This window comes from Furipterus horrens, unplaced genomic scaffold, assembly GCF_987537825.1.
Source record: "Furipterus horrens unplaced genomic scaffold, mFurHor1.1.pri manual_scaffold_7, whole genome shotgun sequence".
In the NCBI taxonomy this organism is placed as follows: domain Eukaryota; kingdom Metazoa; phylum Chordata; class Mammalia; order Chiroptera; family Furipteridae; genus Furipterus; species Furipterus horrens.
Window position 1 is genome coordinate 137,827,533 of NW_028327177.1, and position 13,927 is coordinate 137,841,459.

The following is a 13,927-nucleotide window of genomic DNA, read 5'->3' on the forward strand; positions in this document are numbered from 1 at the left end:
CTGGTCCCGTCAGATGTGGCACTTTAAAACTGTATATTCTGAGAGGTATCTGCCCCTCCACTGGTATGGCCTTGGCCTCCAACCCTATTCTGTCACCTCGGCCTCATGGTTTGAAAGGCACCAGCCCTTCCTTTCCTGGTATGATCTGGGGCTGGGGGCGGGGTTGGGGTGGGGGTACAAGGTTGCCATAACAGCGGTATGAGTTGTGGACCCTCAGCTTCGGGTCCAGATGCACCAGCTCAGTGCCCTACCTGAATTAATTATCTTGAGTGCTTGGCCCTGGCCCGTTTCCATGGAGCGCTCTGCTGGAGGCTGGCCCCTTTTCTGGGAAGCCAGCCTGCTGGGGCTCAGGCCTGGAAGCATTAGCCATTGCCTCTGCTACGAAAATCAGGTGTTGAGAAAGTCATAGTGTATAACAAGTGAAATGACAGAAAGGAAGGTTTGACTGTAATGCGTAATTACGCAATGAAAACTTCACTGTTACTCATTAGGAAGTGAGACGTCTTAGTGGCAACATGATCAGACTAATCTAACTAAGTGTGTTTTGGAAACAAACCATTAGGGAGCAGTTCAGTTCTGAATAAGGAGCTCAAAATTAGCTTTCTTTTCTTTTTTACTTTTGGTTTCGATTATAATTTAGTGACTTTCAAACATTTTGAAGTCGTAGCTTATTGATTTTGTGACATCTCATTCTTTTTAAGTTTAAAAAAAATTAAATGGATCAGAAGAAACTGTGTTTCTATAATCGGATAAATAGCTTTAGGGCTATTGTGGGTATCCCCTGGTGGCACTCCATCAGGGATGGAGTTGGGGACAGTGGAGAGAGTACCTGCTGAGGGGTCTGGAGCCTGGGCAGTAAAATACTGGCTCCGCCCCCAGAATTCGTGTGAATTTGGCCTCATCATTTACCGCCTTGGTCCTCCCATTCCTCACATTATTTGTTTCACAGAATCGTTTTGAAAATCAAATGAGAAAATGTGGCTGAACACATTTTACAAACTGAAGTGTTATGTTAATGAAAGGTACAAGAGGACAAAGATGAGCGGTGTGTCAGGACCTGACAGTCCTGCCAGATGCGGGTGGATTCTGAAGTACCTGTAACTGACCTCACTCTAGTGTTAGATACATTTGAAACCGACCCAAATGGGTTTCTAGAAGTTGAATATTTTGCCATTAATTATCCTAAACATCATCATCATCATAAAAAGAACTTCCATTTAATGAGCATATTACTATGTGGCAGGCACCATCTGTCCATTTATTTTCTCATTTAATCCTGCAATAACCCCGCCGGAAGGTGTTATTATCCTAATTTGGGGGTAAGAACACTGAGGCCCAGATGGAGGTTTGGCAGTTTGTTGTGATGCACAACTCACCTGTGGCAGAGCCAGGATTCGGGCCCAGACGCCTGTGATCACGGGTTTGATTCCCGACCTCACACTTTCAGCTTCATTCCCCCCCCCCCCCCCAACCTTCTTTTGCCTCACGTTTTTGATCTACAGATTGTAAACTGAGCCCAGAGAGCCGAGGAATTTGCCTAAGGCCTCACAGCCAGTGGCAGAGCTAGGGCCAGAACTAGGGCTCCAGGCTCCCTCTGAGCGCCCCTTCTCTCTGCCATTCTCCTGGCTCTGTGACAGCTTGGAGCCAGGTCCATAAAGAGGCAGAAGTGATCTTTCTCCTGACATCAGAGGCTGGCGGAAAAAATAGGACCTATTTATACAGACCACCCTTTTCCCTTTGCTTACAATCTTACTTTCTTTTAAAGGCAGATGTTCCTACACTTTTATGTAATTATGAAAATTTCCCTTTCAATCTGATTCCTGCTTGGTTATAACAAACTCCCATAATTCCCTCTCTTCTTTCCACCCGCAGAGGATAGAATGCATTTTATTGTGACAGAGGAAAGGGACTTAATTCACACAGAAAGCCAAAGACAGGGGCTGGCAGTAAGCTGAATACCTTTTCTGCAATAAAAATATTCATGGATATTAAGGGCTTTTGCTAGCAATGCTTTTCTATATATCTTCTATAAACTCTATTTTGGTTGTTTGCTTAGCTACTATATAATGAATCACTTGGTTTTATACAAATTTAAGCTTTGTTGGAAGACATACAAAAAGGACATGCTAATGAAGAAGTTATGTGTGGAAACTGTTTGGGGCAAGATTGATGGTTAAATAAACATGATATAAAAATAAATAAATTACTATAGTAAAAACAAGGTGATTATAATAAAGGAAAAATAGGTTTAATGTAAAAACTTTACAATGAAAAACTAGAAATACTTTATATCAAGGATTTTCTTGTTTTTCCTTTGGGTCCCAAAGAACTGTATCAGCTCTTTTCCCCAGTCCCTAAAAATGAGTAGGGGAGGTAGCTGGCTTATTTCTGAGTCTGCACCAGTTAAAGGACTGAAGTCTAGCACCTCCTTTGAGAGACTTGTTCACAAGCTGAGGGGTTGTCTGTTACTTGTCTTCTTGAAGATGGTAATTCCTGAGTCCCTGCTGACTCCGGATCTCAGGTCCCCGCCCACTCCCTTGAGGTTTTCCAGAGAGGTAAGGATCCGGATCTATAGTTTCCGATTAAAGAGCGTAATCGGTGTGCAGCTGCCCATCCATTTATATAAGTCAACAGCTCTTCAGGACGGTCTTCCAGTCCATGTAGACTAGCTCCAGATGCCTTATTGATTCCCTCTCCCCTTTCCTTCCTTCTGGCGGCTTGCCTTGACTGCTCGGCCATTTCTCGAGGATGTGCGGGGGACAGAGAAGAGCTCCCCTCTGGTCTGTTTTGTCACATGTTAGGGGCTCAATTAAAAGTCTAACTTCTTTGCTGAAGGAAGTTGAAAGCAAAAAGTCAGATGGGATTTCTGGTTTCTTCTGTTCCCCTGGTTACAGTTGGCTGTGTCGATATCAGTCATGCAGATATTAGCATAAAACGTAACCCCCCCCCCATGTACACAAAAGAATGGTTATGAATATCCTGTTTGCATTTGTTTTTATTAGTTTGGGGGAAGCAAAGCCTTAGAGAACTCTGGTAATGCTCTAGGAAGGGAGCGCGGACAGAAGGGGACAACCAGGCGTCCCGACCCTTAGCGCCTATGCAGGAGAGTTCCCCACCTTTCCTCAGAGGAGCGCCTTCTTCCCCATGGGCAAGGGGGAACAGTCCCATCACCTGGACAGGATCTGTGGAACTTGCTGGGAAAAATGCCCAGTTTACATTGCGGGAAGTTTTTCAAGTGCCCCACGGAGGCCCGTTGTCAGGCTTCCGGAGCACAAAGTCCACACGCATTTATCCAGTAGTCATTAAACTGCTGCTGGGGGTGGGGGAGAGAGATGATTAAGTACAGTCCTTGCCCTTGAACGACAGGCCTCCGAGAAGGGATCAGTTAAATGACTGCCACCTTTCCTTTGGAGCCTCATCTGCTGGTGTGCGAGAGCTTGCGCCAATGCCCACCGTTTTGCCAATGGGAGGACTAGTGTGCCAAAGTCAGCGTTCCAGGGAGGACTTCCTGCCCTGTGCTCATTCTCGTGGGACGCACGTGCTGTTTCTCAGGATGGGGCTGCGCCGTGGAAGCTGGAGAGTTAGCTAACCCTGCCCTGCGGCTGTCTGCCGGTGACCCCCGGGGACCTGCAGCCCTCCCCTGCCCTCGGCTGAAATTGTCTCCTTACCTTCCCATTTCAGCTTTTTCTGTTCAAAGATAAGCTCATCATGCAGCGGAGTAGCCCGGGCCCCAAACTGGTGCCTTAGGGTCCTGGTCTTACTGCGAAAGCCAGTCTGAGGGCAGCCCCCCGGGGGCTTCGGAAGGGGCTCGTTTTCAGAGATGTCACACCTGTGATTCACTGTTGCTCCCTTGAGTTACATGGATGTGTGCTCGAGCTTCATGTAGAAAAACATACAGTTCTCAGAGACCTAAAGAGAAGCTGTCTCAGAGAGAAGCTTTTGAAAGAGAAAAAAATATTAAAAATATAGATGCGTAACTAGCACTTTGAGGATGTTTGGCATATTGTGGACATTCTTTAGCTCAAATCAGGGCTTCGAATTTGGGTTTTGACATTTTTCGTCAACTTATATTATAGAAAGAGTTTTTTCCAAAGGAAACTTTTTACAATGTTAAACGATTGCCTTGAGGAAAGGGCCCACTATTACAGGCAGGCAGGTTCCCAGCAAATGCTTAATAAATAAACTTCTCGTCGTTTTCTGCCGTTCCTTCCTAGACGTCAAAGCCCAAGTTTTACGTGCTCTCCATGTTCCCTTATCCTTCCGGCAAGCTGCACATGGGCCACCTGCGCGTGTACACCATCAGCGACACCATCGCCCGGTTCCAGAAGATGAGGGGGATGCAGGTAAGGGCCGGTGCTGCCAGAACCGCCTGTGTCTACCTCGCTCAGGACGGCAGGAGCGCCGTGATGTGTGTTCCAGGCACACGGGGAAAACCACTCTCCGTTAAGAGGAGATTAGCGGGTATAAGGGGACTATATGATAATTAAAAAAATACAATAAAAAATAAATTTAAAAAATGATGAGATTAGCTTTGAAGATAAGCATGAACACCTCAGTGTTTCCTTTTATGAATTGGAAGACATTATAATAAAGCATCTAGATTAATTTGGGGGGGCAGCCATGTATTGGGTGTTATTCTCGGGGTGAAGATGGGGTGGGGGTGGGAGTAGCCACAAATGTGGGTAACCCATGATATCTTCCAGGAGGGGTTCACCGTCTGGTGGGGATGAAACATAAATAGATAATCACTGTTTAGGGGGATGAATCCAATAGTATAAATATGGATCAAAGGCTGTGAGTAGGAGGTGGGGCCACAGAGAAGTTTTTCTCTTTGTGCTTGATCTTTTCTGTATTGTCTAATGAGCATGTATTTATTTCATAATAGGATAAGGGAAATTTTCATAAGAAAAAATATTTGGGGAGTAACTCCTCTGGGGGAGTTGGGAAAGGCTTCACTAAAGAGGTGCCATCTGATGTAGCTCTCGGGGGGGAGGTGAAATTGACCCGGAGAGAGGAGGGGAAGGACTCTAGTTGGCTGAGTTGGCTGATGTGGGTCAGTCCCCTTCCCCCCAAGTGCCAGTTACCCCCGAGTCTGCCCTTTACTCTTTAGTGACCTTCTTTATGCACAGAGAGGCAGGATCGAAGAAGGCCTGAGAGCATGGGCCATCGAAGCAGGTGGCCAGGAGGAGACGGCCAGCTTCCTAGCTGTGTGACTTCTGACTAGTTACTTCACTTCTCTCATCTGTAAAGTGAAGATCAGCTAGCACCTGCCCCTTGGCCTGTTACAATGATTCAAAGAGGATGACTGTGAAGCGCTTAGCATGTACCTGGCACATGGTAGCCACAGTCGATATTAGCACAGCCAGCATAGGGCTGGAATCTGCTCACACCAACGCCCCAGGGCCCACTGCGCCTCTCTGCCCAACTTGGTATTTGTTAGTCACCTTCGTAGCTTGAAACCCAACATGTTGGGGCACCATGGAAATCAGCAAACCTCACAAATCAGGGCCTTTTCCTCCAGAGAGCACGTTGTTAGACTTGCACTGGCTCTCCCACCGGCTGTGATGAAGCGGGTCGGGCCTACACAAATGCTCCCTGCCACCTCCCTATCCTCTGTAAAGACGCTCTTTTAGAAAGACAAGTGCATCCTTGTCACAGTTGGTTTGAAAATTTATGCCAAACTGACTTTGGCAGCAGGAAGTGGTCCGAAAAAGGAAGTCAAGTTCTAACGTCTGTGTGTCCCTGGAAGAGTTAATGACTTTATACTCTCAGACTCAGATTTGTGTTCTACTTGAGCATGGCCCCCAGGTGTTTGTCTCCCTGGTTTATGCCAGATGTCATTTCCCGCAGACGTGGCTTTCCATCTTTTCTGCTGTGTTTATTAGAAAGAGACGCTGTGGAATGAACTGGCTCTTTGCCTAAAGTATAATTCTTGATTTAACTGTGATTCTTCAACTAGGTTTCTCTTTTTTTTATTTATCCAACTTATTTTAGACAATTAGGAAATGCAGGCAAATCGCTGAAGATTAAGCTTTTACGGCAAAACTATACATTTATGGTAAAAAAAAAAAAAAAAAATAAGGGAGGCCCGTTGGTAGATGGGTGGCTGTCGGGGTGTAGGTGGGCCTCTACTACCCTTGGATGGAGGAGGGGTTACAGAGGAAGTTCAAGGCAGAGCTCCAGGCCCAGAGGCACCGGGCCCCTTGTAGGCAGCTCAGGCCCGAAAGACAAAACATGGAGTCGCCTGCGGTAACAGAGGCCCAGGGTCAGGCTCGTTCCTGGAGCTGGACACCCCAGGCTTGAACCCCCTTCCACTGCCCGCTCACTGAGTGAGCCTGCCCAAGTCCTTGAATGTCTCCAAATCCCGCTTTCCTCCCTTTGACGGAAGGGGTAACGGATTCCTCCCTCGGGGGGTTGCTGTGCAGGTCAGATGACTCAGCACCTGTGCGCGTCTAGCACATAATAATCCCTTAAGAAGTGGTGGCTGTGATTATGACTTACACTGATCTGAGTGACTCTGGGAAGTCATTCAGCTCCACTGGATAAGTGAGGACCCATCCTCTTCTGTCTGGAGCATGCTGCATGATATAGTTTTTTAAAAATTTTATTTAGAGAGAGAGGGAGGGAGGGAGAAAGGGAGAAAAACATGGATGTGACAGAGAAGCATTGATCGTGTGCCTCTTGGGGACTGAACCTGCAACCCAGGCATGTGCCCTGGCTGGGCTTTAGTCAAAACAGTGGCCTCCCCACCTCCCCACCTCCCCACTGACGGTTTAGTTACAAGGTTCATGTGAGATGATCAATGAGGAAACTCTTTCAAAACTCTTAATGCAGTTGTCCCGTGTGACCCAGTTAATAACAGGAGCAAAAGGTAGTCCCGCGGTTTGGATGTTGAAGCAGGGGCTGCTTGAAGCCAGAGGTAGACGATCTGCTTCCAGGGTCTAGGCCAGGCTGCGCTGCCGATCGGTTCTCCGTACACCCGTACAGTGTCTGGTGACACATTTAGAGCTTAGCACCATATGGTGATTTGGTTGCGTTTTCATCTGTTGTATGCACAGATGGTTGGAAAATAAAATTACCCACCTCCCACCTCGGCTGGTCTCCCCAGCACCTTCTGGGCAAGAAGCGGGGTGATGAAGGCATCCACGTGCCAAGTCCCCCTCCCAGATTTGGGCTAATTTGTCTTAGCCAAAAAGCCTCCGGGCACTGCCCGATAGCGCTTTCCACCGGGGCCTTTTCGCTGTTCCCTGCGGAGGAAGAAGGACATTGATTGCGCCTGTGTGTCTGGTGGCTGCGTGATCATAATGTAATCACCTGTGAGTACCGGGAAGCGAGGGGAGTTCTTAGCGAGTGAACGTCATATACGGTTCATCGGTGTTCATTTTGCCTGTCAGCCAACAAGAGCTTATGAAGAGCCCAGAATGCGCAGCATGGCCCTGAGTTTTTAAATGTTCAAACCTTGGTAGTGTCTGAAAGGGGAGAGTGGGTTTCTGGAGCTTAGCTTCTCAATGTCATTTGAGGAAGAGAATGAATTGCTGGTCCAGAGCCTTGATTGGAAAGTCGCCGATTTCTCTGCCTGTCACATCCCTTCATGTTCTCAGAGGAGGTCGTCTGCTTTGGGCCTGGTGCTTGTCGCTTGGATTTTTTTTTTTTTTTACCCTGAAGTGTTCACTTGAGTTTGATTCCCAGTCTGTAATCATGGTGGGTTATTACACTTGGTAAGCAAAGTAAAATGTCGTGTTTCTCATTTCTCGGAAATGAAGTGTTTCATCTACTCCTGAAAAACCATGGCACTCTCTGAAAATGGCAATTTTTTGAGAAGCGGTAACCATGGTTGCTGTCAATTAGAAGCTGAATTGGTTTCAGATATAAAGTTTTGTTTCAGGATGAAAGGGAAATTGGTTGTCTCTCTCTGGGCCTGTGCGCCTCTCTGCACTGGGAAGGCAGCCAGCCGACTGCCCTGGCTTCCTGGTCTCCCTCCAAAGTCTTCTTAACTAGACTTGTCCCATCTTCCTTCCTGCGCTGGAGGAAGAACTGTACCTTTGCTTGTTCTTCTTCTTTTTTTCTTCTTCTGAAAGAGAAGTATTTTAAAATTGAACATAAAATTTCATATTTGCTTTTTAAGATATATATGCATCTGGAAGGCAGCCGCCCCTTGGACCACTGGCCTGTCATCCCTGCTATTTTCCAGTGTTTACCCCTCCAGAGCCTCGTTTGCACGTCGTCCTCCGTAGCTGTGGTCTCTCCTGTGTCCCTCCTCCCGGTCTGCTGCCATCCATCCTTCCTGGCAACCCTGAGGTGCCTATGGCTCTACCTGGAGGGAGTCAGCAGGGTGAGCCATGGTCATGTGACTGTGTCCGCACTAGTGGCCGGCCTAGACCAGCTCCCAGGCCTCGCCTCCTTGCCAGCTCTGGGCCGATCACCGGTGCTCTGACCCCTGTGTTCACCCCCGGTCCATAGTGAGTCCTGACTGTTCTTTGAAGTCTCAAACCCTGGTAGGCTCTGCAGTCCTGCTGGTGTTCCTGGGCTGGTCCTTGGCCAGTTTGCTGTGAGATTCACCCTCTGCTTTGCTTTGAATGGCAGAAGGACAGACCTCTACAGGCCACGTTTCCCAAGCTCTGGTGTCACGTGGGCTCTGGCTGGTTTGGATAATCAGAGATTCCGGCAGAATTGGAGGGCAGGAGGGAAGGAGAAGCCAGGGAACTTCTCTCCGGCCTGGTTAGTGCCTCCTTCATTAATCCAGCTCCACCAGGGCAGACCTGCCGATTTCAGCTTCCGCAGCTGACCTCAGCCTTTGAGCTCTGTCATCCTGGCTCCCCGTCCCAGTGCCTTCTGTCCAGCGGTGGCGGTGGTGTCCTGTGCTTCTGAACTTCTGGGTCGTTTTGCTGTCCGCTTGGCTTTGCACTCACTTCTAAATACTTAGAATATTTGTCAGAAGACGTGCTGGAAATGACGATTTTTCACGCTCTGGAAGTTTATTTTATAGATTTACAGATCGTAGTTGCTAGGACTTTGTCTGGGTTCCGTCCTGCAGAAGGCACACACATCCAAGCAGAGCTGAGCTCCTCGGGAACTGAGCGCTCAGGTGGCCCTAGCATATAAATCCAGATGCTGGGGAATTTTTGTGTTTTGTTTTAGAATAAATCGCCGAGTTGGCATATGTTACCTGGGGACGGTGGAAGGATTAAACCAAGTTCTGGTGACAGAAAGAAAGGCGCAGGAATTTTGGAGCTAAAAATGCAGACGTTAGAGTTGTTCCGGTGAATGCTTTTGATAGTCGTGGCCGTAGAGAAATCACGGACATGACAGGGGGCATCTACACCAGGAATGGAGGTCTCTGATCCCAAGACGTGAAGGAGACCCACTGAGGAAGCACCTGACACAGTGTCTTTCATGTAAATGAGCTGTAACACCTTGACCAGCAAGTAGGTTTGCAATCCTGCTGCAGGTCCTCACCTCGTGCGCCCTGGGCAGCAGGGAACCATCTTGTAGCACAGGCTGCATTCTGCTCCTGGGGCTGTGCCTGGAAAACTCAGGTGTAGAAACCAGAGGGGATCCTTTCCTCTATCGTACAGACTTGGCCCCAGAAACATTGATCCCAGTGACGCAGCCCACGGTGAAGAGAACTGTCCTGGCTTCAAGAAGCAAAAAGGCTTCTTGGGCAGACATTTGTTAATTTTTTGGTAAGAATATGAACTTAATATTAAGAAGCTTTAAGATTTTTCTGGCTTTATTTACTTATTTAATCCCCACCCTCACCTGAGGATATGTTTGTTGATTTTAAGGAGAGTGGAAGGGGCAGGAGGGAGAGAGAAGGGGAGAGAGAGAGACAGGCACTGATATGGAGAGAAACATTGACATGAGAGAGAAACGTGGATTGGTTGCCTTCTGTATGCTCCCCGACTGGGGATAGAACATACAACCTAGTTATGTGCCCTGACGGGGAATCGAACCAACCAACTGATCCACCCAGCTAGGGCTCCGACTTTATTTTTATAAACAGTTTGGGCAATATGTGAGCTAACAGTCTCTTTCTATGTTAATTTCATCTGACAACAAAGATAGAAATGTATGGGTATGTTATGTAAATCCAGACAGGTTTTTTTGTGACTGTCTTCTGTGTTGATTGTATTTTAAAATATGGACGGTAGCTACAGAATGTTAATAGGCAGAAACATTGACCTCTTGCCATTGGGGGGCTCCAGCAAAGAGACTGAGCGGTGATGAAGTTTCCCCCTTTCTCGTGGTTACAGAGCAGTTACCTTGTTCTGCCGGTGCAGGGGCCCCAGGAACATTAAAGCACATCTGGGAGCTGTACTGTCCGTGGAAGTATTTAAGAACTTTCTAGTAATCCAGATGTATCCCGTGCCTGGGATTTATTATTTTTAGCTCTTGATCATTGAAAAGAAAAGAGAGGAAAAACTGTGACACTTCACAGGAATGATTTTCATCTACGGATTAAATAATGCTCAGGAGAAAGCTGTATCGTGGGGGTGTCTGTTTTCGTTGGGATTCTTCGCTACTCGGGACCGAAAGCCAGTTCCAGCCAGCTTAAGCAAAAAGGGAGGTTTTGTTGTTTCTCCAGGTCCAGGTGTAACTTACAGAGTTGGGGGGAATGTGGGAACCAGGCCCCCTGGGTGTGGGGCCAGGCCCTTGCCGCGCACCCGCCTCCCCTGTCTCTGTCCACCTCCCGTTTCTGCCTTTCTCCGCGTGCCAGCTTTACGTTCTCAGACATCGCCACCCGGAGGAAGGCAGGGCCACCTGGAGCCCTTGTCTCCTGCCCTTGTTTGTCCTGACCGAGGAGAAGAGAGCAGGGGGCGCGCCCTCATTGTCCTGGTCTCTGCTGCACAAACTCCACCCCACCCCGCACTCCAGACAAACAGACAGGCTTGGCGAAGGATTCAGGCCCGTGCCTCCCTCCGTGGCCAGACGGCTGGGCTTTGCAGTGGGCGGTCCTCAGCAGGACTGGATGAAGTTGGAGGGGGAGCAATTTCCCAGAAGAAGGGGAGGATACTGTTTGGAAGGATAGAACCTTTTGGGTCAACCTTACTGAAGAAGAGGAAAAGAGACCTCAGGTCCAAAGGATCAACTGGATTGGGTTATATCTAGTCAGGTTCCTAAAACTGCATACAGTAGATATACCCAAGGAATGTTAGAATTTTTTAAAAAGACATACATACGGATATACATGTGTACATATTTTATACAGATGTCCATGATTTGTTCAGGGGAAGAAAAGGTCATGAAATAGTGTAAAATAGCGTATAATAGGTCATAAAATGAGAGCTGGTTTGCTTTTCTGTTTCCGTAAAAGCAAACCAGCAGGCTCCTGTGGGTGTGTATGTATGTTTGTGCATCTGTTCGGGTGAGATACCCAGGCTGCTGCTGTTGGTTACATCAGGGCCTCGGAAGGGGACAGGAGCCAGGAGGAGAGGATCGGCTTTCCTTTTGTACATGATGTATTGTGCCGTTTCACTTGTTGAAATAAGCCTGTGTTACGTTTGTAGTTTGAGAACCATCTAATAAATAAAAAAGGAGAAGCCTATTCAGACTGACCTCATTGGGGGGGGGGCGGTGCAGGGCCTGAAGCGGGATAGCTGGGGAGTCGCGTCATCTCAGGCTGCGAACCCAGAGCCTGCCAGACCTCCCAGGGTCCAAAGACGGGGGAGCACAGCACAGGACGTGGCAAACCAGCCTCTCCTGGAGCCACAGCAGGCCAGAGAGATCACAGCATTCTTTGTTCTCCAAGCCCATGTATACCGCTTCCAGAAAGCAGATCCGAGTGTGTCAGACCTGCCACCAACCCCAGTGTGGCAAGACCTACCTGGCAGTGCCGTGGTCCAGGGTGGTCGGAGGCGAGCCCCTTCCTGCCCAGCGCGCAGACGGCTGCGTCTGCTCATGGGCTGCACCGGTCCAGACGGCTGTGGCAGGAACAGCCGGGCTGTCAGTGAAGCACTTGATGTGAGCCGTTACTTATGTGGGAAAGAAGAACCGCTGGGCCCCTGATCCAGGCAAGAAGGCCAGGTAGCTGGCCAGCTCCTTGAGCCTCACAGTCTGATCTGGTTAAGAACTTCCAATGCCTGGCACCAGCGACTACTCAGGCTTGTCGTACGTAACCCGCTCTTGGAAATGTTCACGGGAGAGGATGTGTGTGGGATCAAGGAGTCTCCCTTCCTGTTGTGGCCAAGGAGATATTGGCTGCAACCTTGATAGGAGACCTGGGGATGTGCACCCTTGACAAGGGAACCATTAGGAGATAAAGATCAGGGAAGCAGGTGACAGCTGTGACAACAACCTGTGCTGTCATATGGTGGGTGCCAGTACTGGGATGGGTGCCCCACAGACATTGTGGCCGATAACTCAATTGCTTTCAGTTGCAATTTATAGTTGGGACTCAAAGCCAGTTACGTGACTCAGGTCCCCTTGCCAGGAAGTAGCAGGTTTGGGTTGGGGACCTGTCCCCTCCAGGCACACAGCCTCCTGAGAGCGAGCCTTTGTTGGCCTTTCCCACTCACTGGCCTAAGGAGGTGGGACGGCTCTGCTGTTAGATGCATGGTCTTCCTTGTCTAGATGGCATTATTCCATCAGATTACTAAAACCCAGTTACAAAGTGCTGTGCACTGTGGAAGGATGACTTGAAGGCAAGTGGCTCCAGCCCCTGTGTGGGACATGCCTGTTCTCCTACTGCTGCCTGCTAAGACTCGGGAGGGCACAGATCTGGGAACTGGGACGGCAGGATGAGTCCAATTGGGGACACTTCAGTTGTAAGTCCTTAAGGACCTGGGGCGGACAAGGCACATGCACCTTGCAGAGTCCTTAGGCCAGACAGAAAGTTGGAAGAAAACTCTTGGTGCACAGTGGGGTAAAAATAGGGAAACAATTCTCCGTTTTAAACAATCGGATATAAATTTACCAAATTTAACAGGTTATTTTTGGCTGTACGGTAGAATTACAGATGAGATTTGTTTTCTTTTGAATGTTTTTCTCTGTGTACAAAGTCACTTATAGTGAATGTACATTACGTCAGTAATCAGGGAAAGTTATTTATAAAAGAAAACAAGACCTATCTGTATCTTTAGTGGGAAACGCCCCATTGTGATATGCACGGGTGAGGAGGTGGGTGCCAGCTAGCACCTCTGGGTATTCATCATTATCCCAAGGAAATGCGCGTGATACAAACCAGCCAACCCAGCAGCCAACCAACCCAGCCCATGGCTGTTGACAGACCATGAACTTGGCAGAAAGTAAGAGGGTTGGCTGGAAAGGGCAGTTTCCTAGAAATATTAGAGTCTCCATGGGTCAGCCTCATCTACAGGCAAGCTGAAGCCACGCAAGCTTCAGAAATGTGGCTGGAAGAGAAGCCGTGTCTGTGCCTTGGTGGCTGAAATCAGTAGCACGGAAGGGGAGGGGACCGAGTTGTCAAAGCAGATGTCTCTCCTGATGGCGGGTGGGGAGCCCGGCCTCCTCAGGCTGGCCCGTGAGGCCACAGCGCGTGGTTCAAGCTGTTGTTCCTATTTGTGGCACGTAGGTTAGGTTGACGGAACTTGCTCTGGAAGCTGCTAACTGAGCTGTCACTCGTCCGTTGCAGAAATGGAGCCTCACTGGTCTGTCCTGGCTTAATGACATTAAGCCAGGTATGACCTAGGTCAGCTGCTCACTCTTGGTGAGGGTGGAGGGTATATCACAAAAGCCTCCGAGCTCTATGATCTCAGGATCCTGGATTCCCTGTTCCTTGGAGAATGGTAATACCTTAAGTGATTCGCAGTGGGTGTTGCACACTTGCAAGGTCGCTAGTGCCACTGAGGAACTGAGTTTTTTATTGAATTTAAATTTATGTAACTACCTGTGGCTTAGTAGATAGCACAGCCCCGTCATTGGAAAATACGATGAACACAAGGTGAGCATTTTGAAAGACAATACATTTTTA

General features: G+C 48.4%; 1 protein-coding gene across 4 annotated transcripts in view; it reads left to right on the top strand.

Annotated features, from left to right (window-relative positions):
- Window positions 1-13,927, top strand: part of LARS2 (leucyl-tRNA synthetase 2, mitochondrial) — a 108,883-nt gene that overhangs the window by 5,887 nt on the left and 89,069 nt on the right. For all 4 annotated transcript variants that reach the window (XM_090284623.1, XM_090284622.1, XM_090284625.1 and 1 more), the window contains exon 3: window positions 4,215-4,343. In XM_090284623.1, coding sequence (XP_090140749.1) covers window positions 4,215-4,343 — 129 coding nt within the window. The remainder of the gene's footprint in view (window positions 1-4,214; window positions 4,344-13,927) is intronic.